Consider the following 25,571-nt stretch of genomic DNA (forward strand, 5'->3'; position numbering starts at 1 on the left):
TAGAGGTTCAGGAGAGTCAGGGAAGGGCATGCACAGGTTCAGGGAAATTAGGAAGATCTGTGAATCCAGGAGAAAGAAGCTGAGGGCTGCCAGTTCAGTGTGGTTGGCAGAGGATGGAGAAAGTGGTGACAGCAGAGAGTGTGTAGTGATAGATGTTTACTTTCCACAGTGATGAAGTGGAATGTGGACCGCAATTTTAGAAGTATGTTCAGTATTTCCTGTATTGAACACAATAAAGAATCCTCCTTCCTGAAACAGACGAGTGTTTCCTACATGTTTCTGTACAACTCACTCTGATGATTTCCAGCAAAGACGCAACCACCTGAAATAGAGATCTCATATTTGTAACATCTAGTTTGACTCCATCAAAAAATTCAAACAGTGATGGCACTTTCTCACCTTCCCTTTTTTCCCAGGTACTTACATTATGTGTTTGATTTGGGAAATGGTGCTAACCTCATCAAAGGGAGCTCAAATAAACCTCTTAATGACAATCAGTGGCACAACGTGATGATATCAAGGGACACCAGCAACCTCCACACTGTAAAGATCGACACGAAAATCACAACGCAAATCACGGCAGGAGCCAGGAACTTGGATCTTAAGAGTAAGTGTACGAAGTCAAAGCAGCAGGCAGGAACACACGTGGCTGTGTACATGTGACACGTCCTTGGCTTTGGGGGTGTGTGTGTGTGTGTGCCTTCTGCAGCGACTGACCAGAATTTCATCTCTAGCATGTAGTTAATAATACAGCACACAAGTGTCTGTTCCTCCTTTTATATGGCAGAAACATATGTATTTTTAATAGCAGCTCAAAAAATACAACACCTAAGAATGCATGCATGATTAAAATTTAAGGAGTGAGAAAAATATATTCTTAGTCATGTTATTATAAAGAAACGTAGGTGTTTGCAACACCTTTTAGTCCCAACAGCTTTTAATCAATCTGGAGTCAAGTTAACCAGATACCTAATGAGTTTCTTCTAGAGTTTATTAGTTTTCTTTTCTTGGTGAGATTTCCTAGATACATACGGAGCCTCTGACCAGCAGGGATCGGAGGCTGCCTTGCACCCTGAGTCTCTGATGATGAATCTGCCCAACCCACATACACCAATGCAAATATTCTTTCACCAGCTGCTAAGAAAGTCTTAACAGACTTTTTTCCTTCCTTATTGGTACTTGATTACTCAAATGAGCAAGACAAAATGCTTAGAAAACTTGTCAGTAATAGGAGAAAATAACAGAAGTGTCTATTTGAGTGGGACTTTGTGATTCACTCAGAGCATATCCATAGATTCTGTCTCATTTACCATGCCAGCAAACGTTGGACAAGTGGTTATTAGCACTTTAATATGATTGCAGGAAATTTGAGCTTTGAATGACTTGCCCAGGGTTAAAACAACTGCTTCAGCAGACCAAAACATAACCTCAGTTCTGACACACGCCCCTTCCATGGCTTCTTCTGTTCTAGCCTATGTTGCAAAGCCCTGTGGGAATCATCATGGTCACATGTTTGTCTGGCAAGAGCTGTTCATTTATATTGATAAGATCTTTCCCTTTGATTTGAAAGACAAATACATAGGGGAATTGGGAACTGGAAAGAGAAAATCTTTCTTTCTAGAGAAAAAATATTCTTTCCAAGCGGGGTGAAAGAAGAAAGAAAAGGATTTCACTTTCTGTAATTGCAGAATATATTTACAATCCCGGTACTTTATTTGTCTAACACACAAAGTATGTGGTGATGGCTGTAACCCTTGTCTCAGAGTCAGACTCTTGTTAACTTCAAAGAGAGCCTGTTTATGTCCACGAATCTAATAGGTGAGCTCAAAAAGTAAAATGCAGCTCAAAGGAAATGCTATTTTACAGGCTAACGCTGTTTCTTCTCTCTCACTGATGCGAAGAGAGGGCATTTTCCATCCCTATCTCATGGGGGCCCCAGTTTTGTACAGCAGGCTCAGGTTAATTGTCAAGGAAAAGGGAGAGATTGTGACAGTGTGCTGGCTGTGTCAGACACAAAAGCGGAAGCAAAATGGGGTTCTGTTTGTGTAGGAGGAGACCTCGGTAAGCGTAAAGGAGCTTCCCTAGAAACTGAACACCAGGTGGGAGGCTGAAATGGCTGGAAGAGAAGCAGCTCATGGCTGAAGTCTGTGGCATGCGCAGAACTGCTCAGACCTAAGAGAGAGGTAGTGCCCGGCAGTGGGTATTTCATAGGACAAGCAGGATGCTGTCTCCTGAGAAATAACTATTTGCCTATTGTTCCTTGAAAAATCAGAGTGAGGGTAATTGAATGACATCATATGGGATTCTTTCTAGTGGTGGAAGGGACTTTTACAAACCTAAGAAACCCTCAGAGCTGATTTTTATTAAAGCATGGAGTGTTCCGTGATTCTAAATATAAGAAAGGTTTTATCTGTAGTAAAAATGAAAACTATGAGTTGAAAATAATATTTTGTATAATATAAAGATGGTAACTTTTGACTCCTGACTGAGTGCCTTTGTGTTTAAAAAAATAGCACAATTTACGTTGGAGGTAAATTTCTCAGGTGGACAAAGATTCTATACTAATGATTATGCCCCCTTTCACCTTGTGAAATTCCTTTGTGTTTAGACTTACCAGAGTGTGCCAGAAAGTAAAACCAAGTTTCTAAAATTAAAACTTAGACATTAAAAGGCAAATCTGTGGACCTACAGTTGGATGTGTGATCCAATGGCAGCAATAACCCCAAAAAGCCCCCTTGCCTTGTGTGTCCCCAGCAAGAGGGAACCTGCAGAGAACCTGTGGTCCTGGGGTGGACATCTCCCCGCTTCTGCAAGCACAGCGTTTTGGTGTGTGTAGCCAGGGGCCCTGGTCAGATGAGGGGCATTAACTGTTTGTTTTGTGCTCCATGTGGAGAGCATGGCAGAAGAAAAGGGCAGTAGGGTTCCTGTCACAAAGAGCTTTCTGTTCCAAGAAGGCTGACACTAAGCGAACATTTACAGGACAGAGAACAGGATTCCCTAGACCCACATCAGGACTCCGAAAGTAATCAGGTATCACCACGTAGAGTATTAGAGGAGGGAAGTTCTCAGAGATACCCTGAAGGAAGAGCAACGAGACGTTGTTTCTCCTTCCCACCTGGATGCCCCCTGGAATTAGGAGGGCTCAATGAGAACGGAGACCATCCACAGGCACTCTTCACTCTGGCTTCTTTTGGGGGGTGGGTCTAGTTGCTCTACAATGTTGCGTGTGTGCTGTACAATGAAGTGAATCAGCTGTATGTATGCATACATCCCCTTCCTCTTTGACCTCCCTCAGCCCACCCACATGCCATTCCTCTGGGTCAAAACAGAACACCAAGCTGAGCTCTCTGCTATACCACGGCTTCCCACCATCCATCTATTTTACACATGGCCGTGCACATTCGACAGTCCCAATCTCACAATTCACTCCCCTCCATCCACACACAGGTTCTCTATATCCACATCTCTATTCCTACCCTGCAAATAGGTTCATCTGTACTATCTTTCTAGATTCCACATATAGGCGTTAATATACTATATTTGTTTTTCTTTTTCTGACTCATTTCACTCTGAATGACAGACTCTAGGTACATCCACATCAGTACAAATAACCCAATTTCATTCCTTTTTAATAGCACTGTTTCCTTGGCACGCTAGCTAGTCATGTAGCTAGCCACTCTAAATGCAAGAACAATGAAAGGTGACTGACTTTAGATAATGATTTTATTTTGTACTTTTTTTTTGCCCTGATAGAATTAAAAAGAAACGGTCAGGTTTAGTCTACCCTCTGTACGGTCATTGCCACATACTTTAGTTCCTCTCATAGTGAGGTCTCCCTGATTAAAAACATCAGTTATGTGGTGGGGTTCATGGGGTTCATATTTCTGCACCCTTCTCAGACAGACTGAAGCAATGATCTTTTGAGAATGATGTACAGGAAAGGCCAGGAGTCTGCACTTTTAAAGTGAAAGTGTTAGTTGCTCAGACCTGTCTGACTCTTTGCGACCCCATGGACTGGGGCCCAGGCTCCTCTGTCCATGAACTTCTTCAGGCAAGAATACTGAGTGAGTATCCATTGCATTCTCTAGGGGATCTTCCAGACCGAGGGATCCAATGCAGAAATCCTACACTCACTAATCCAGATGCTGAGGTTCAAAGCCCTGAAAAAATGCAGGGCCTATGCTGAGGCCAAATTTAACTCACTTTCGAATTTTAGTGTGAAGGTTGCTTTTGCTTTCATATTAGCATTTTACTTTTGTTTTCCTAGTTCTCAGCCAAAGTGATCTTTGGTTGCTTCAGGAGCCTTGGGAATTTTTTTATTTCCTATGTAACCATACCAGAAAAAGACACTAGAGGGCAGCATAAGGCTGCAAAACCTGCGTCTGGGAGGCTGGAGGGGCGGGGGAAGCGTCTCTCTAGTCTCCGCTGGCGCTGGGAAGCCGACTTTGTTTTTTTGCCCAACCAGAATTCCGCGGTTAGTCTTCGGAATAACACATGGTTCTGTTTGTGGCTCTGTTTCACTATATAGACAGTGGTTTGTGTGGGAATGTGCAAGCTAGATGCTGATTACCCCATTCCCCAGGCTGACTGGGAAGAAGGTGGTCAGAGATGGGCGAGAGTCTAATGATCTCTGAGAAGAATCCCCGCCTGTGACCTTGTTCAAATTGTCTTTCATGACGCTGCCACGTTCTCAGGCGGTTGCATGTCTCTCCCCGCTCACACAGTTTTGCTTTCATCTTTATTTCCCAGCTGTTTGTGTCCCATTCTCTCTGGCTTTCATGTACAAGCTCTTGCTATGGAAAGAGCAGCAGAAACTTGCTCTGTGCAGTGATTGCCTAACACAGCTGTACCTACTTGCATTGTGGAACTTCTGGGTCCTGCCCCCTTTAGAAAGAGAAAGGGTTGGCTTAACGCCTCCTGCTGTCCCTTCCCTTGTTCCTGTATTTGACACGTCTGTTTGCTTGCATGTGTTTGTACATGGGAAGGAGCTCCTGTATATTGACTCCCTACTAAACGCTAAATGGATTTTTTTATTATTTATGGTTTTTTTTTTTTTCTATTTTACACAGTCTCTGACACTATAAAATACAGTTTAGGGAACTACTTATTATTCAAAATTAATTTTTACATTTAAAAAATAGATTTAAATGAGGTTATTTTACTTCTTGCAATTGATTACCCAGGGATTTGAATTGAGGTCAGTCTTGCTCAGTCGTTAATCTAGCTCAAGAACAAAGATGGAGGGAAGGGTCATCTTTGCCTCCTACCCAAGCCCCAGTGTTCCTTGGGTCCATGGTCCCCCTTTCTTAAGGCATTACTTAAGTTTATCCTTCAGCAAATTGAGGAAAATTTCATGAGGAGAAAATGAATGATTCCTAGGTGCAGAGGATACAGTGCCCTCAGGTGGCCACTTAGCAAAATTACTTTAAAAGGGATAATTCACTTACAGGGCAACTGTAGGTCAGCTCAGGCAGAGCTTGGCCCCCTCTCTCTCATACCCCCACGTTCCTTGCCCTTGTGGGCCCTGAGCGGGCGCTCCCTCTGCCCTCCCATCTTGTCTCTTCCCTTGTCACCGCATGAGCAGCGTCTGCCTGTTAGCGTCCCTCGTAGCCCTCCTTACACCCACCTTGAAAAGCAAACACCAGCTATTGTTTATCCAGGTTCTAAGCCACTAAGAGCTCCCCTAGGCAGAGACAACCTGACCAGGGCTTTCTTTACAAATAGGTTCAATCGCTAAGCAGAGATTTGAAGATAAATAGCATTCTTGCTCTTTTCATCTTGATCTCATATCAGTCCCTATTACTCAGCTACCTACCCGTATAGACCACATAGGCCCCCTCTTTCTTCTGTGTTTTTGACAGATCATTACTGTACAATATCAGTGATCCAGATTCCATTCCAAAGCTCTCGTCATGTTTAAATACACTCTGACTTTGTGTACTCAGCCAAGTGACATCTGACAGCCTGCTTGCCTTGCCCAGATAATTTACACAAATAACGAAACTTTCAGTCTGACTTTGAGCTTAGCCTTAAAGCAGGAGATGGCGTTAAGCATGCTGTCTGTCCTGTTGGTTAGGCTGTCTTTATTGCATTTCTTTTTCTTCTTTTTTTTTTTTTCCAGTTTGTAAGGGAAAGAGATTTACTCACATTACTTCAGCTAATGGGAGATTATTTTAAGGACCCATTAGGAAGTAAGAGAGACAAGACATCCTTTCAGCTACTGAACAGTGCAGCCACGCAGAGAGTAAGAACTTTGTTCTGACTGTCATACTGGGGTCTCCAGAGCAACCCTCATAAGTGTTTCCTTGGATACGAGTGCCCGTGTGTGCATGTACGATGAGTTGCTTCAGTCGCGTCTGACTCTTTGTGACCCTTTGGACTGTAGCCCTCCAGGCTCTTCTGCCCATGGGATTCTCCAGGCAAGAATACTGGAGTCTGTTTCCATGCCCTTCTCCAGGGGATCTTCCCAGCCCAGGGACTGAACCTGCATCTCCTGAGGCCACTGCATTGCAGGTGGATTCTTTATCTCTGAGCCGTCGGGAGTACCCACTGCTCCCTAATCCAAGCCTACACCTCCAGCCCTCTCTCTGCCGTGTCTGCTCCCACATAGATCCTTCTGCTTCTGCCTCATGGCTTCTAGCTGTTACTTTCTCTCCTGTATGTATTTCCACTTCTGTCTACTCTCCTCTTCTTCTCACTTTCAGATTTCCCCAAAGACGTGCTCTAATATGGTGAGTGGACCTCTCTAGAACACAGCTTCATGGGCGTTTGCCCTACTGCTTGTGGTCAGGCTTACTTCCTCAGACCCAGTAGCTATGAACACAGAGGTAGACTTGCATGAGATTAAACTGGAGCTTAAAAGATGGTCCCTGGGGAGGAGGCTGTGCGTTGGAAGGCTCTCCTAGCTTCTCAGAAGGGAGCAGGGTGATTTGCTTATTCAGAAGGTGCTAAGCATCACAGCAGAAAGTGAAGAGGAGGGAATGAAGGGGGTTTAGGTGGGAGAGTGGAGTATTATGGTGCGCTTAAGAATCATTCCTTTGACTTTGGTACAGAGGATGGGCTAAGGAAAGAGGCCACTCTGGAGGCAGTTGTCAGAGTGCAGAACAGACAATTGGGCTCTGAGTACATAAAAGTGAGACTTGACATTTTTGTTAAGCCGTTTCCCATATAAGAACTGAAAGACAATTGGAGAAATGAAACTATTGTTTCTCTCCTGACTTCTCCATTGAAATCTCAGGCTTTGCAGAAATCAGTCTCATTCTCTTCTTTGTACTATAATGAGTTTGTCAGTTTGTTTTAATCCCACTCTCCCTCCCCACTGACACCCAGCCCCACCAAGACACTCTTTCCTCCTCATGCCCAGTTCCTCAGACCTGCTGTCTAATGTGTTGCTTGGAAGCTCTTCCTTCTGCTTCCTTAAAACCCTTGGGGTAGCTTCCATGACTGCCACAGAGTTTAAGTTCTTTATTCCCTACCAGCAACTCTGACTCTGTTTTCTTTTTTAATTTATTTATTTTTAATTGGAGGATAATTGCTTTATAATGTTGTGTTGGTTTCTGCCATACATCAACATGAATCAACCATATGTATACATATGTTCCCTACCTCTTAAACCTCCCTCCCACATTCCACCCCATCCCACCCCTCTAGGTTCTTTTTTTTTTCCCTCAATTCCTTCACTCATGTATTGATACTTGTTTTCTGTTTTGTTTTGTTTTTTTTTCAACTCCCATCAACTCTATTATCTAAAATTTCTTTTCCCACTGTTAGACTCCTGGGAACTTTTTACTCAAAGGGATCTGGGAGACACTTTGATCTGAGCCTTTCCTTTTACAGATGAGAGAAACATGCTCAGGAGAGACTGCACAACCAGTCAGATAGTGTTCTAGATCTGGCTGGTCTTCAAATCCCCAGTTTAACACTTTTCACAAAAGACCAGGGGAAACAAATTGTATTAATATTTCTTGGGTTCACCTCAGTTGACTGCTATTGACCACCTGGAACACGTGCAGAAAATAAAGGCAAGGCCTTCTGTGGACTCAACAGAGAAAGCAATTCGTATGGTTGGCCACAGGCTCAAGATGAAGCCTGGTAGCATGTGGGCCACCCATTAGCTTTTTTTTCTGGTGCAACTTTAAGGACTTCTGTCCTTCCCCTGACTTTGGAAAAGTCCTTTCCCTGATGCTGGGAAAGATTGAAGGCAGGAAGAGAAGGGGCGACAGAGGATGAGCTCTTAAAGCTGCCGTGGATGCTGTGAAGAACAAAATGCCTGCATGTGCTCAGAGCTGAGTCCTTAAGGGCCAGGTGACTGCTCACAGGGCCTCAGCCTCATCACAGCTATGTCTTCCATGTGTGTCCCTCTTCAGGGAGCATCAGGAGTGTGGCTGAGCTGTCTTCTTGGAGGCTGAGCTTCTCTGCCAAAAGCTCCCGACATTAGGACCATTTGGGAAGGCAAGCTTGATGTCATCTCTCTCACTGAAGAAGGACTTTAAGTCTTAGCTTTCATTGCTCTCAGACCTCCCTCTTTTTTTTTTTCCTAAGGGGAGAGAAAGACAAAGATTTTGGGGGGTATAAGAAGCATAAACCCATTCAGATGAACTTAAAGGAGGGAATGGGGCAGAGTGTAGCATTCCAGGAGCCCAAGGGCAAGAAAGAGAAAGTTTACAGCTGGAGCTCTTGAGAACATATCAGGAAAGCTGTCAGCAACCAGCCAGCCTCTCTTCCTCTCCCGGTCTCCACCAGAGCTGGGAGCTGCCTTCTCCCAGCTTCAGAGGGAGGCCACATGCTCTCCTTCTCTGCACACTAGTTTTCTCTGCTTTCACCAGCATTGGCAAAATTTTGTCGTTCCCAGACCTGGCCTTCCACCCCTGACCAACTCAGATACCCAAGAGCAACTCACTTGAGTTTGGGAGTCCCAGTGCCACATTCTTGGGAGAGTAAATTTGATTGGAACTCACATCCTGTCTGTGATCAGAAGGCAGGGTCACACTGTAGAAATATGGCACCCTGGATTTGTTGAAGAAACATTTGGACAGTCTACTTGGGGTGTAAGAAGAGCCATCAAGGGCTCCAAAAGGTGACCTTGTAGCTGCTATGCAAAAATCGAGGGGATGGGGTTGCCTTGCTATGGAGCAGGGGCTGGAGATTGAGGCTACAGTCATCTAGATGGTGGGAAATCAGGCATTGTATGGCACCAATTTGTTCAGATGACTAAGGTCATAAATGCTTGGGCTGGACAAAAGTACTTGTGGTGGAGACAGAGACTGTGTTCATCGGGAGTGAGGCAGCACAGGGGATACAGAAGCCAAAGCAGAACTCACAGTCTCCCTGGAATTCACAGGAACACAGGAGGAAGGAACTAGATTCTCATCCTCTGTGGATTGGAAAGATTCAAACAAAGCTCCTCTAGAACTGTAAGGAAAGAGGGGCCCCAGCTGGCATCTGGGTAATGTTTCAATTGCTAGTTATCCATCTCAGAAGTGAATACTACTATAATTTTCAGGCAGTTGTTCCATTGAGTTGGGGTTTCTTGATAATGCATCTCCAGCCCTCTTTTGCTGTGACTCACAGGACAACTAGCTTCTACCCTTGACCCTGGATAGTCTGTCCGGAGCCATAGGTCAAAATGGGAATAGAATGGAAAATTGGGTAGGCAAAGTACACAGTCACCCCTACTACTGTAGAGATGATGCAAAGCTGGTTCTGCTGTCTTTACTCACTAGGAAAACACATTGTTAATGCCACTGTGCTGCTGCTGGCCCATCATTTTCATAAAATGGAGGGACCTCCAGAGCTACTTCAGAACCAAATTAGGTCAACCAGGCTTTCCTGTTAATACCACATTAATGTGGTTTTCTGGGTCCACTCTTACAAGGGGCCCTTCCTTGGCCTTTGCAATTAATTATTGTGGTTTTTCTTAAGGGTAATGCAAGAAGCAATGAAGCTTTGTAATTAAGGTTCAGGCATGGGGTCAGACAGACTTGGTGAAATAGAATCTCTACCATTTATTTCTGTGTATCTTTAGGCAAGGTCCCCCATACCATCTTCTTCATCATCTGCTTTTCACTAAGCACTAGCTACAAGATTTGCATATATTATTCCCTTATTTTTTTGTGGCTAATTGATAAGGCTGCTGTACTTATCCACATTTTAGATGATGAAACTAAAGTTTAGGAAAGTTAAACATCTCACCTAAACAGTAGTGATAGTAAAATCAAATAACAGTAATAATTATTTTAGCTATTTCTGAGGGCTGATCATATCCCATGAACTCTTATAAGTATTTTACTCATAAGAGCTCATTTAATTCTCACAATCATGCAGAAGCTCAGCCAGTGTGTTCTTTAAAGCCCAAATGTTTATAAGGCAAGGGATTTGTAAGGCCCACCTGGATATGACAGGCATTGTCAACAGTCTCATAGGCTACTTTCTCATAACTGCCCTGGTGCAGGACAGCCCAGCTGGCATTCCCAGGTTTCTTAGAGGCTGGGTATTAGCATTCCTAGCCAGGCTGTGCTAGGTTCTGTCTGAACCCCACCATTCCCCTTCCACACACTCACTGTTTAGATTCCACCACTGGTTTCTCTGTGGAGATCAGAGCCTGTATAGAGACTTCTAGATCTTTAAAGTCCTGTACTAATATACTATATCTATAACACAGCAATTCTGTATTCCTCAAATGCAGGAAACACAGTTTCTACAAGAGTCCCCAGTCCCTGGGGCCATGTGCTAGTACCAGTTCTTGGCCTGTTAGGAACCGGGCCACACAACAGGAGGTGAATGGCAGGTGAGCAGAATGAAGTTTCAGCTGTTTACTACAGCCTCTTGCCATCACTCGCATTCCTGCCTGTGCCTCCTATCACATCAGCAGCAGCACTAGATTCTCCTAGGAGCACAAACTCTACTGTGAACTGCACATGAGAGGTCTAGGATGCGTACCCTAATGAGAATCTAGGGTAATGCCTGATGATCTGGTTCTTCATTATGGTTTGAGTTGTATAACTATTTTATTTATATCACAATGTAATAATAATGGAAATAAAGTGTACAATAAATATAATGCACTTGAATCATCCCCAAACCATCCTTCTGCTCTGGGTCATGGAAAAAATCTTAGAGAAAAATGTCATGTAATAAAAGAAAATATTTCTTCCCTTGTGTAAAATGTAGTTCTTCAGAACCTTTGACGTTGCTATAATACCTGTGTAGTGCTGTAGCACTGAATATGTCATTCTGGTAATTGCAAAATAACTGGACATTTTCCCTTTCACTTTCCATGTGCCCTTCCCATCTCTATGCCTTGTATAGAACCTATATATTGGGTCTGTTTCCTTAGCCCCTGAAGTCTTCCTCAAATACAACAGCCAACAATTTTAATTGCTCTGTGTCCTTATATGCATTCCATAGAACATTTGCATTTATAGATGCCTAAAGCAGCCCCAGGCAAATATAGAATTTGATTGGATGATTGGAGGTTAGCCTGTTCTTCCATCATCAGCTTGTTTCAGCAGGCTGTTGGCTAGTCCATTCAACTGTTAAAGCCCTCCATTCTCCTAGCTTTAAGGGAAAGTTCCCACTTTTTGATCATTGCTGCTAACTATCTGCATTTCTCCTTAAAGGTAATTTAAATATTGAAAGAACAAAGTGTTTGGGGACCTGCCCTAAGGAATTTTATAACTTAGGGTATAAAATTTATACCTCCAGTGGTATTTGATGACCTGATTGAGAATATTCCATCCTTTAAGCACAGAAGCAATTTATTCTTTTTTTAAAAAAAATACAGAAAAGTTCAGGTACCTGAGAAAAAATAAGAGTTTTATTTGACCCTGAAGCTCATAATATTTTGGAAGCTTTTTGACAATGTCTGTAAAGCTTTTTTGTGTGGTTTGTATCACTTTGTCCTTCCAAGCTCTCCAGAAAACCCTGGTGACTTCCCCCTATATCTAAGTTGAGAGCAGGTGCCATTTTTGATCTGCATTAAACAGGCCATTATGATGGGGAAGAACCTTCCTTTTATACTTACTCTGTACCCTGCTAGATCTTCCACTCTGCCCAAAAATGTGTGCATTCAGTTTTAAATAGGAAAAGAAAATTTCTTTAAAATAATAAAAGTTATTTTGAAAAAGAAAGAAAGCTCAAATTGTTATCCAGAGCTCCTCAAAATCTCAGGAAAGATAACAAATTTGGGCGTGTCCTCTCATGGGTCCCCTAGTTGTGTCTCTGTCAGTCTCTAGTTCAGACATTTCTAAACTCCTCTTCTACCCATTCTCCTCCTGTCGCTGAGAAGGTTTTTAGGAAAACTAGGAGGCAGTGTGGTGCAGTGGGAATAGAGGTCCCCTGGGACTTAGAAGCTGGGGTGCCAGTGTCACTCTCCAGGGAGTGGTTGAATTGCCTTGGGGAGGTCACTTACCTTTTCAGAAGGGTTGTTTCCTCACCTGTCAGGTGAGGATAGTAACCCCTTCCTGCTTATTGTGAAGACTTGGTATGAAGATCAGATGAAACAAGAGATGGCAAAGCACTGTTCACATGGAGGTCTGTGCACATGTCGGGGGTGACAGCATGTGCAAGACAAGGAATTTCTGCAAGGCAGGCGGCAGTCCCAAAGAGCAACACCCAGGGAGTGGAAAAGGAAACAGGGAGCAGTGACAGGATTGTTTGCTGCTAAAGGATATCTGCAGTTTCTAAACTGGCTGTCACTCGGATGGGAAAATGTAAAAACAATGAAAATACCTGAACCCTGTTTTTAAACAAAAGGTAAATTCAGTCAACAGGAGACAAAGTTAGCTTGACCAGAACTGATATGCCTGAACTCGCACCCCATCTGCCCCACTGCCACTGACATAGTGTGATTTTAAAATGGATTACTGCACACCCCTCCATAGCAATTTCAGTGTATTATTTCCCATTTAACGTGCCCACTGGCTTTGCCTTAGAGTCTGTTGGCCAAACACACAAAGAAATTAAGTTTTACAATCATACTTTTCCAAAACTTTCCTTTTTGGGCAATTTTGTTTCAAAGATATCACCTAGAAACAGAAATTTCAGAGTATTGAAAGCATTGTCTGTGTTGCCATAACTATAATGTCAATGTCTTAAAGCCTTACTATAGGGGAACACTAAGGTCTGAACTCCAATTTTCTTGGAGCCCACCCCCCCCCGCCCACCTCTTCATACACAGGTATTACACTGGGTCATAGATGAATGCAGGCGTTCTACTTATCTCTTTGTAAGAGGCAAGTGAAAGGTAGCTGTCATATCTAAAAATCAAATTTGGAAGTCATAAGAATTCTATCCACTTGTTGGAATTTAGATACCTAACATTTATGATTATAGAAGCAAATTGACTTTGTGTTTGTGAGATCAGTCAATGAGCATGCAGGTAGGATCTGCTTCATCCTGGAAATATGTGTTATTTAATTTGGACTCTGCAAACATTTATTACTGTTTCTCCACTAGTCAAGTTACCCCAAAATACTCCTGTATTTTGTGGCAGTAGAACTGTACCAACTGGCCACTCGACACCTGGCATGTACAGTGTGTAAACCAGTGCAGATTAAGTGAAAATTATCATAGATTCAGGACACCTGGGCTTGGAATCAGACCTGCCATTTTTTCTGGCTTTGAACCCCTGAACCATAGTGTCTGTGTCTGTGGCATGTGATAACCTTTATTTCTTTTGTAGCTCATCAGGTGAAAACTAAATGATACAATCTATGTGCAAGTGTTTGGTAAAGTTTAGGGCACTACACCAACGTCAGTTATTAAGTCAGAGCCATCTTTTCTGGTTTTCGCCATAGCAAAGCTTGCACTGATCATGAAGGACTCAAAGCAGTGAGGAGGTTCTCTCCCATTTGGTCAGGGCTCTGTACATTTAAATTCAATTGTCTCAATGTTGTTGTGTGTGTGTGAAATTCAGTGTCTCTGTAGTGAAAACAGTATATGAATTGTTGGATGTGTGAGCCCACTATGAAATCCGGAATACCTGTGGCTGGCAGTGGCCTTCGAATTAGTAAGAGGAGACCAGAGGGACTCATTAGGTCCTGGAGTAGTGGTCCACAGGCTGGATGGAGAGTGACACCTGCAAACCCACAAGAAGTGCATATAGGGAGTAACAGATGTACTCGGGCAAGGCATCAGGGATCTACACAGTTAGCCTGGCTCTCTTCTATGGCTACAGACAATAAATGCATGCCTTTCTGTAATGATAACAGTGTGATAGCGTAGAAGCATCTGGAAAAATAGTATAAAGTGTCCATAGTGTGGAGGGTGCCTATGGAGGCTGCATGAGTTAGGACATACTTGTATATGGGGCCACAGAGAGAATGATAGACTGAACAAGGCTAGAATGAGGTAGAGGGCCAGGAGAGACAGAAATTTAGTTTCCCACAAAGATTCTGGCACTTACTTTAACTGCAGAAGAGACTCGTTGATAGATTCTCACTACCACACAATGATACCCTAAACTAGTTCTGTACCTATCTTTGTCTGCCTCTCTCTACAAAAAGAAAAAAAAAAAAAAGAAAAAAATTCAACACGTTAGTTAAAACTGTTCCTGAATCACACTATCAGAATTTAAAAAATGTCATGGCATTGAACCTTCTTAATAAGCTAGATATCTTCAAGGAAGGGGTCAGTAGAAGATAAAATTCCCCACAATTAACTTTACCTGTTACTTCTCAAGTGGAGGGAACCAGGGACAAATATGAATGCTGTATTCATAAAACCTTCACTTTGTCTTTATGGTTAAATGATTATTTATTGAATGGAAACTGCAAATTCATCCATTCATTCAGTGAGCCAACAAATAGCTAGTGAATGCTAAGTGAAAACAAGACTAAAAAAGATGCTTTGCTTATGATGGTTCTTCAAAGAATTTATAAAATAATGGGAAGATGAAATATCTACATAAAGAACGGGGAATGAAATGGTAATTGTCAGAAAAGAGATTTTAAGTGTTATGGGGATTCATAGATCATACTTGCCTATGACTGAGAAAACATATAAACAAGGTGAAATCTGAGTTGAGACCTAGAAAGTGGATAAGGTTTTGAAATGGAATATTGGAAGGGAAAAGACTCATGATAGGGAAGCCATGTGTTGCAAAGAATGATGAAATAGCATGAACGTGCAGTATTGCAGAGATGGAGAAAAATACATTTTGACTAACGATGAGTAAATAGGTAGAGGATTGATGTTAGTTTAATTCTCTACCTGGCCAACATTGTTGGGGAGAGATTGTTGAAAGTTTAGAAAAAGTTTCTTAGGGAGGAAAACTCAGAATCATGACTACTGCTGAGCCTCATGCTTTATGTGAAAGATAGCAGGAGGTATAAAAGCAATCAGAACACAGTGTGGAGATGGCAGATATGGTGCTAATGAGGAGGATGAATGGAGGCAGGACACCAGATGATGGGCTGTTTCACGGAGGGCATACATGGTGAAAGGGAGATTAGTATTGGAAAAGGAAAGGAAGATGGAGGCACAGACACCAGACGTATTGGCAAAGTCAAGTCATCAACACCAAAGTGCCTGGCAGCCATTTGAATGGAAGGTGTGAAAAACAGAATGGAATTGAAATGGTTTTGAAAATAATTTTGATGAAGATCACAGTTGTTCAGTTGTTCAGTCATGTCTGACTCTGCAATTCCATGGGTTGCAGCACACCAGTCTTCCCTGTCCTTCACTGTCCCCTGGAGTTTCCTCAGATTCATGTTCATTGAGTGGGTGATGCTATCTAACCATCTTATCCTCTGCTGCCCCCTTCTTTTGTGTTCAGTCTTCCCTGGTGTTACGGTCTTTTCCAATGAAATGGCTCTTCCCATCAGACACCAAAGTATTGTAGCTTCAATTTCAACATCAGTCTTTCCAATGAATATTCAGGGTTGATTTCCTTCAGGACTGGGAGACTAGAAATGTGACTGCTATAAAACATGGTAGTCTAGAAGTAATTTCCCAGTAGGAGGAGATAGGAAAGATGATGGTTTATTTTTAGGCTGAACTTAGAAAGCCAGGACGAACCTAAAGATTACGATTTACAGCTATTTCCTGCAGAAGTAAAAACAGATTATTCTAGGATTAAACCTTTTATGCAACAAGGAAGGCTAAGGTGTATAAATATTAAAGGATAACTAAGAAGGCAAACTGGTGACCACTGAGCACCTCTTCAACAAGGAATTTCTAAAAGTAAAAGTAACCTGATTTCCCAGAGAGATGTAGAAAAGACACAGATCTAGTGTCTCAGAGCAAAAAAACCCACTTAGATTATCAGTTTTGACTTCAATAATGATAATTTGTTGTGCCTTCAACTCAGATGTGATTTTGAATAGTGTTTATTGTTCAATCCAATGTGTGCTTTGTTATTAAAGCTTCCATTTGTCTCCTTTTAAGCTCAAATGTGTTAGAGAAATATTAACAACTTCCCATGCTTTTGCTTTCTGGAATTTAACATCATTTATTTAAACAATCACAGGAAATAGTAACATCGGCTTTCTCCCCAGAAAAAGCATGAAGTGAGTGTTCGTTCTTCAGAGACTAGAGATTATTTTTTTTCTTTATCTAAAAGGGTACACCTGTTATAAAAATAGTTTTGTGGTTTTTTCTCCCCAAGAAAACCTGTTTTAACTTACATGGTCTAGATATAACCTGCAGATGTTCATTTGTGGATATGCAACAAAAGATGAAAATTGAAGAGAAAGATACAAATCAGTGGAGGTGGGGGGTGGAAGAAGGTGGAGTTTGATTGTTCCCAAAGGTAAGGAAGGACATCTTTCCTACAGAATAACTCTAAGAAACTAGCCCAGCCTGGTTGTACTTTTTCTATTAGCCAATCACAGCAAGAATTGAGAGGAAACTTAGCACAGTCTCCAACTTTGCTAAACAAGGTCAAATCCTCTCAGCAAAGCCTCTAGAAACTCCTCCAGTCTGGCCAGTTGGAAAGTAAGACAGTGTGTATTGTTTCACCTTTTTTGCCCCCATATGCAACTTACAAGAGATTGCAGGAGCCTCCTTAAGTTTCCCTGGAGTTTTAGCTATTCAAATCTATAAAGCGGTTGTCCTTTTTATGTATGCTCTTTTTAATTAAAATGAAACTGAGATGTTTGAGGCACTAAAAAATGCATATGAATAAACAGGAAAGCTGAGTCAAAGAACTAATTATACCTTGATGCTTACATTCTGCTTTTGGAAGACGCTCTCCAAGTCCTTGCTCTAACTGCCTTATGTATGCTCCCTGTTTTAAGAAAAGAGAAAACTTCTTACCCCACTTCATTTTTCTGCTTGTGGTTAATGGCTCCCAAGCCAGGTCTTCCAGGCCCAGCATCCCTGAGCCCCTGGTTCATATCATCTGGTTCCTAAAAGACACTCCTACTCAAATTACACATGTTGAATGTTAAATACAATTTCTTCTCTTCTCTCCAGATTATTGCTATTTCACATTCTCTCATCTCCTAGCCTGAATGTCATGTTTTTGGACTTCTCGCCGCCTTTGGAAAAAAAAAGAGTCACAAATTCTATCATGTTACTCAAGTCAAAGGCTTTCCTTTGACTTTTCTTATCCAACATTATTTACCATGGTCCTTTTGAAAATTCTTCTTTTCTGGCCTATTCTGGCCTTTTGTGTTCTTTCTTGAATGCTGTTTTAATTTTGTCTTCCTGTATATTTGTGATATTCCCCATGTTTGGTGTGTGCGTTTATATCATTCTAAAGTAATGCATCCTATATTTTCTTTTGATCTAAACTCTTTCATAATATTCCAGCTTACAATCAATGGCCATAAAATCCTTCTATTTCTCTGATTTTATAAGGCACATTTAGCCTGAACCTTACAACCTGGCCCTTGGTATTCACAGAATTTTTCTGTCTCAGTCTGTTTACGTCAAATTAAAAGATATGCATTAAACAACTGTCCTGCTTTTGTTGCCAGGTTTAATGCTGCTAGGATTCAAATGGAGTCTATCAAAGAATCCTCTCAAGCTGCTTCTTGGATAGTGCAAGGCACACTTCAAGTACACAAATGCCTCTAAACTAAGTCAAGGAAAATAAGACTTGTGTGTTGACACCTTACCACTCTAATTATACTAGAAACAAGGGGAGAACTTAGACTTCTTATTCTTCTGTATTTCTCAGTGCAGGTCAGCATAGAATGAGGTACACTGTTGATGGATAATTCGTACCACACACACCAACACTGCCATACCAGTAGCAGTCATGTGCTGAGGATACTCTGTGCCCAATGCTTACATGCATTCTCTGTGATTCTCACAGCCTGACAGGGTGGGCATTATTAACCCATTTCACAGATGAAAAATCTGACTCTTGAGAAAGTTGTATAACTTAATGTACCCACACTGAGGCAGTCAGTAAATGGCAGAACATGGGTCTGTAGCCAGATATAACTAAAAAGCTTGTGCCCTATTTCCTGCTCGTTACTGCCCAGCTACTGGGAAACAGATACTTGTGGTATCATTTCAGGTCATTCTACAGATAATATTCTTGAGAGGGGACTGTTACACACACCCTACACACATGCATTCCACACTAGTGCCAAAGATCACAGCTTCTTGATATATATCTGGCTTTGTACATGTTCTTTGTATCTTTTTTTTGCCCCAGCTCCATCATTTCCTTGTCAGTTCTGTATATGGCCTACTTAAAGAATACTAATGAAAATCAACCAGTCACTCATAGCTTGAAGAAAGAGTAAGAGCATAGCTTGAAGTCCATGGGAAACTGACTCTTACTAGATGTCCATCCTGGGTATCATTCACATGCTGCATCTTTAAAAACACCCAGCTTCCTTTCCATGCACAGGATTTTGCCTTCAAGATCCCATTAGCGCTAATGGGTCATTTTCCTTCCATCACCTTAAGGATCGAAAGGAGAACCTGCATCTTTGATGAATTGCTAATGCTACACAGGGCTCAAGCCACTTAAAGGTTTCCTTTGTTCTCTTCCTATGGAAACCCACCCAGGGACTTGAGACCACCGTCTGCTATATGAAGAGTTTATAAAGACTGTATTAAGTGGCCGTGCTAAGCACAGCTTCAGTAATGAAAATGATAATGAATCCCCTGCTTATAAAGCCAAACTCATCCGCTTTACTTTGTCCGAGGCTTGTATCCTGCATGGCTTGAATCAATATTTTCTGCTCTTTAACAGCACAAGAGAAAGATTACTACTTCTCTTCAGTAAGCTTTAAAAAGTTATTTGGGAAAGTGTGCTAACAGGAAAAAAGTAGGACATCGTAGGAAGTGGGGAATGGAAGTAAGTGCATTTTAGAATTAGCTCTCTCCCCTTGTGTTGCCTTGCCATTCTTTCTTTTCTGATTCTTTTCTACATGACTTCAGTCCATCAGCTGACTGACAGTATTTAGTGCTCACTGTGCTTGTAGCCCAGTACTAGGCACCAAGGGAGAATTGAAAACAAAGACACAATCTCTATCCTCGAGGAGGTTATAGTCAGAAAGAGGAGGGACTTCCCTGGCAGTCCCGTGGTTAAGACTCCAAGCTTCCAATATCGGGGACATGGGTTTGACCCCTGGTTGAGGAACCAAGATCCCGCATGCCATGTGGTACAGTCAAAAAATAAAATAAATTGAAAAGAAAGAAGAAAATTGATGATCATATATGTAGCATCCCATACCTAATTTTCAGTGCTAAGTTCTACAGCCTGAAGCAGTACCAAGAATTCTTCATTCAGCTACCACTGTTCTCTGATACCACATTCAGTAGGCCTAGAGGAAAACTGAAATTTCCTAACAAATTTATTTCAATGCATGAATATAGGAAGTAGGTCCTTGCATTTGACATCTAACAGTACAAGTCAGCCCACTCTCTCAGATGAGCAACAAAGGGCACTTGTCTCTGTTTTTCTAGAACTCACCTTAGTTTCTGTTTGGAGCTCTGATTCTTTGAATTAGTGAAAATCTAACCTCAGGAACTTTTCCTTCCTTCATTTTCCTGGGGTTATGTCTAGATTATTTGGAGGTGGAAGACTTCCACTGTACCAATATTCTGGGAATAGAGAGAGATTGCTCAGGAGCTAGTCTCAAATAATCTATACTCACAGCATAGGTGCCCACTGACTTTTTACTCACCATCTTTATTCTTTGTGTGCATAACCTCCTCAGTGTTAATCTCTCAGTCAAGTCTGACTCTTTGTAACCTCTAAGGACTGAAGCCTGCCAGGATCCTCTGTCCATGGAATTCTCCAGGTAAGAATACTAGAGTGAGTTGCCATGCCCTCCTCCAGGGGGATCTTCCTGACCCAGGGATCAAACCTGGGTCTTCTGCATTGCAAGAGGACTCTTTACTGTCTGCACCACTGGGGAAGCCCTCCTCAGACCAGCCCTTTTCTGCTCGTCCCTGGGCTACTCTGGGAACTGTTCTGTTGCTTCCACACCATGTGGGATAGGGAAAGCTCTGTGAGGCTCACTAAGCTCTCAGCATGTCTAAATCTACCCTGCAGCTATTTCTTCTGGAAGATTACACTGCTGCTTCTGGGTTCTCTTGCCACTGATCATTATTACTTTCCTTAGCTTACTTGAGGTTTTGACATCCACCAGACTCCAGTGTTCTTGCCTGGAGAATCCCAGGGACGGGGGAGCCTGGTGGGCTGCCGTCTATGGGGTCGCACAGAGTCGGACACGACTGAAGTGACTTAGCAGCAGACCTCACATCAGAACACTGCTGCTATTCTTTGCGACCCCATGGACTGCAGCCTACCAGGCTCCTCGTCCATGGGATTTTCCAGGCAAGGGTACTGCAGTGGGGCGCCATTGCCTTCTCCACATCAGAACACTATGTCCTCTTTTTGGGAATGACTATGTTCACACTTCTTCTCCTCCAACTTTCTCTCCTGCTTACTCACATGAGGGACAGGAAAGCTTTACTCATCTCACGTAATTGCCATTATATTCTATTTCACTCCTTTAAAAGTCTTGAATTTTAAGGATCAAATATATAAGGACAACTTTATGTCTTTGGTTTCTGATCCATATCCCTTCTCTGAAGCAAGTAAAACACAATCACTTGAAATGTGGGAGAAAAGACTGAGAGAAAGGGAATGTGGAAGAAAAAAATCATGTATTTCAAAGGTAGTATCCTATTTTAGACCCAAAGCATGGTATCCTTTAACATTAGGAATCTTGGTTGATAATCAATAGGTGTTTTCTTCTATTTAAGAAGTATCAGAAGTGAATATACCCAGTACCTTCAGTACCAATTATGGAGGCTCTCTGGCATCCTAGTTTAGTACTTTGAGCTTTAGTTAGTGGATCAGGGACCTAAGTTCTCAGTTTTTATGGCTCAGTGACTTTAAACAAGCTCAATTTACTCATCAGTACAACCCAGGAATATTCTATGTGTTGCTTTTTACCCTACTTACCAAGATAGCTTATTACTGTTTTGTGGATGGTGGCAGGAGACACAGTTTCTGGGTCAGACACAAAGGCTTTTATTACTCATGACTCAACAACTGGACTGAGCATCAGCACATAGTTCTCCTCACTCCCAAGTCTCCTGAAAATACAAATGCAATACAATACAAAGGGGCCCGGGAAAACATTAAGAATGTAGGAGTTTTGTGTTACAGTGGGAGAAGGTATCAGGTGTCATGAGAGTTAAATAAAATGGTTAAGGTGAGACAGAAAATTCAAATGATAATGCAAACTCAGAAAAGTAAGTAGCTAAATAGAATATGTTACCAGGACTTAAAAATATGAGTAGTATATCAAGGAAATTTGTGGTGACCCTCCTTATGTTTTGCACTGGTTAAGTGTCTACTAGAGTCAGTCAGTTACATCTACTCAATGCTATCCAGATATGGTGATAGAAAGGAAATAGAATCAAACTTGGATTACAATCTCTTTTTTTAAAGTAGTAGTTCATTAAACTCAGAAGTCTCAAACCTAGAGACATGAAGATGAGAAAGCAAAGCAAAATGTCCCACTAGAAACTGAAATAAAATTGGGGAAACGTAATTGATGCCTTGTTAAATGATCACAGAACAGCTTAACGAATTCAAAGTGGTATACCTTTACCTAAAAATAAATAAATAAATACTTGAAAAGGGGTGGAATATTCAGGTATATACAGTCTACTATGGGATTGAGTTGGTGAATAAGATAGGTACAAGCAAGGATAATAGATTTAAGCATAAAAGAAAAGGCAATTTTAGACATTAAGATGTTTAGAATTTGTTGAGCTTCCAGTTAACAGAAAAGCCTAGAATGAGAATTCTAAGCAGAAGGTAGATTTGATAATAATAGCACCTTCTAACATCTACTACGTATTTTCATTCTGATACTCTCCATTATTTTATCTTTCAATCCTCACGCAGTCCTATAGGTTGCACTTTATTGTTCCCATTCAAGAAATGAGGTTATTAACTACCAGAGAATTTTTTTTTTTAAGTGCTTGAAGCCATGGAGTTGGTAAATGACAATTTAGATTTTAATTCAGGGGCCTCTTCATGGCCCATGTTCATTCCTTTCGGCCACCCTATATTAATTAGTTTTCTGTGGAACTAGCTTCTAGAAATTTCTTCTAGTGCTGATGTATTAGTCAAATGCTTCTGCTGTTTTGTACTTTTAAGAATAGTTATACATTTTATTAATTTTGAAAATTAACTTAATGAAAAATAAACCTTACTATTGCTTTTTCCTGTCCTACTGTTGGTTAAAGTCAATGACAAGTTACTTTTGTGACCCAAGTTTTTGTCTTCCCACAGGTGACTTGTATATAGGAGGAGTGGCCAAAGAAACATACAAATCATTGCCAAAGCTCGTCCATGCCAAGGAGGGCTTTCAAGGGTGCCTGGCATCGGTTGATCTAAATGGGCGGCTTCCAGACCTCATCTCAGATGCTCTTTTCTGCAATGGACAGATTGAGAGAGGATGTGAAGGTATTAGGTCTTCGTTATTACACTCAAAATAATTCTGATTCCACCTATAAATGAGAACAGATCTCTCTGGCCAGCAACATTTTCATTTCTGACAATTGGCCAAATCTCTGTTTAAGGCTTAAAAAATCCTTATTCATTCCGTACATCTTAAATTTTCTGGACAGTTTGCAAACCTACACTAATGCTCAATAAATTTAAAATGGGAGCTGTATCTATGGATCTTGATTTTTCTACCTCTTTGCATTCCATAGTTCATCTCATTAGTGTGCTAATCAGCTCTGCAATGCTTGCTTTATAGTATTTAATAGATACTCCATTTGAACTAGAAAAACATATTTATTCCAGCAAATGTTAATCAACTTGAGGCTATTTTTTTTGTTTTAAATCTACATTCAATAAGACCCAACAAGAAAATAACATTCAGACATTCATTCTCAAATCACTATATGATTTGTGTCTACATGACAGCACAGGTGTCTCCCACATATTATGAGTTTGTTTTAGCAAAAATTGGTTTCTTCTATTCCCCAAGGCTAATATTCTACACTTCAGAAGTATGCTCAAGTATCTTTCTGTTCTTTTGTGTTCTTTATCAGACTAAGATCTGTAGGAGTACTTTTTGATTGCTGCTTTCATGTTAGATAATTTTCACTTCAACACCTCAGATTGTTTGAGCCATTTCTCCCTCCATAAATGCAATTTAATCACATTATCCTGAATTTTGTAGCTCTGAATGTGTTGCTGCTTCTCCTTTAATGTTGAATGCAGTTTGGGCCATTTTGAAAATTTTGGATTCATAATGAAATTTCACATGGGAGAAATGAAGGAAGACATGTGAATTCCTGTTCCCCAGAAGCTAACAAATCATTTCTTCTCAGCCAAAATAATGCTATTAGGTTTAGCAACCACCTAAGCAGATATGCATTTTTTATTTGAAAATACTTTTTTTCCCTCTTTGCAGCATATATTATCCTGAAAAGTCAGATGAAATTCAAACTGTTTAATCATGACAGAGAATAAGGTTATTTAATTGAAATCTTTGATGAATTAATTTTTAATGTTTTACCATATTTCTTTATTTCATATTTTGGAATAACACACTTTTGTAAAACAAAAAGAAACTATGTATTTTATTCTGTCATTAATTTATCAAAGGAAGTAAAATTGTTAAGTGAATAAATGGGAGACATAACTTTAATCCTTGGAGGTGATCTAATAAGTGAGAATACATATATTTTTTTTAAGTTACTACAAACTCTTCTGAAAAATTTTTCAAAAATAGGCCTTTCTACAAGTTGCTTGATGACTTCTCACCTATAAAGAGATGGTGGGAGCAGATAGAGACACGTTCACAGCTAAACATTCACAAGATGGAAAAACAGACACACACACATGACCTCCCATCACTGCCACATAATTGAGTGGGTGAGTGGGAGGGAAAACTAATGAGAAACATATTGAGAAAGTGTATTTACAATAAAATTTGGTGTTATTTTCCATCATAATCTAATGAGCAAATTGGTTAATATGATTGATTGGAATCCTCTTGAGTAATTGTAAACTATGGTTTGAACATCTGAAATCATTCAGTAGATTATATCATTGTTTCCTTCCTTACTTTATCTAGTTTGCTTTAATATCTGAGCTTTAATAATCCTCACCCTCTCTTAACCCCTTTTCCTTTATTTTTAGAATGTTGACATGTTCCTGCCTTCCTGCCTTAACACTTCCCAATTTTTTTTGCTCCAACATCAAGATTAACAGTTTTTAATTTAAGATTATTTCTGTTCTCTATGGTCCCTAGGAATAATCTCAGATGTGCCTGTCATGGGTGTAATTGATGAAATACACATATTTTTCATGATCAATTTCTAGATATTCCATGAATTATTTCTCTAAAGATGATTGTCTTAAGGGATTTTGAGTTCAAATCGCATCAAAATGACTAAACCTTATATTAATATTAACAGAAATAGTACAAATTTGACATCACTTAATAATATCTTCCCATGATTTTCCACCCAACAAGACCGACACATCTCTAAGCTTCTTTCATGTGAGAAGCCATTGGTTTTCTCACAATAATCACTTGCTGCCTTTCTCTCTAACTTATTTCAATGAGTAAGAGTTGATTTTATTTACATGACACGTGTTAGCTTGCAGATGGAGTTTACATTGTCCTTTTCCCTTTACATTAATGTTTCTCAACCTGAGCAAGTATTAAACTCACCTGGAGACTTGTTAAAACCCATGTCACTTGACATACCCTCAAAGTTTCTGGTTTGGTAGATCTAGGATGGGACTCTAGAATTTATGTTTCTAGCAAGTCCCTAACTTATGCTGATGCTTTTGGTCTTACAACTCTGAAAATTACTGCTTGGAAAGGTATTGAGCTGCTTAGATAAGAGAAAATAGAGACTGGCAGTGCACCAATAATCAGACTCAGTTAAGCTCAATACTGAGTCAAGATATAACTTCTGTACATGAAGTCAGTGAAACAGCTTTTAGACACGTGCATTGACTCATAACCTTCAACTCTTAAATTGCATTATAAGCTCCAGAAATGCTTCATTATTAAAGCTACCATTGATTAAGCACTGATAACAATAAGTTTATATATATGCAATTTCATTTAATTCTCAAGACTCTAACAGCAAGGTATTATTGGATT

General features: G+C 40.8%; 1 protein-coding gene across 28 annotated transcripts in view; it reads left to right on the forward strand.

Moving 5' to 3' along the window:
- The window catches only part of NRXN1 (neurexin 1), a 1,208,609-nt gene that overhangs the window by 601,744 nt on the left and 581,294 nt on the right, over positions 1–25,571 (forward strand). For all 28 annotated transcript variants that reach the window (XM_042246177.2, XM_060413877.1, XM_060413886.1 and 25 more), the window contains 2 exons: positions 417–607; positions 22,727–22,900. In XM_042246177.2, the coding sequence (XP_042102111.1) occupies positions 417–607; positions 22,727–22,900 (365 nt within the window). The remainder of the gene's footprint in view (positions 1–416; positions 608–22,726; positions 22,901–25,571) is intronic.

Source organism: Ovis aries, chromosome 3, assembly GCF_016772045.2.
Source record: "Ovis aries strain OAR_USU_Benz2616 breed Rambouillet chromosome 3, ARS-UI_Ramb_v3.0, whole genome shotgun sequence".
Lineage (NCBI taxonomy): Eukaryota > Metazoa > Chordata > Mammalia > Artiodactyla > Bovidae > Ovis > Ovis aries.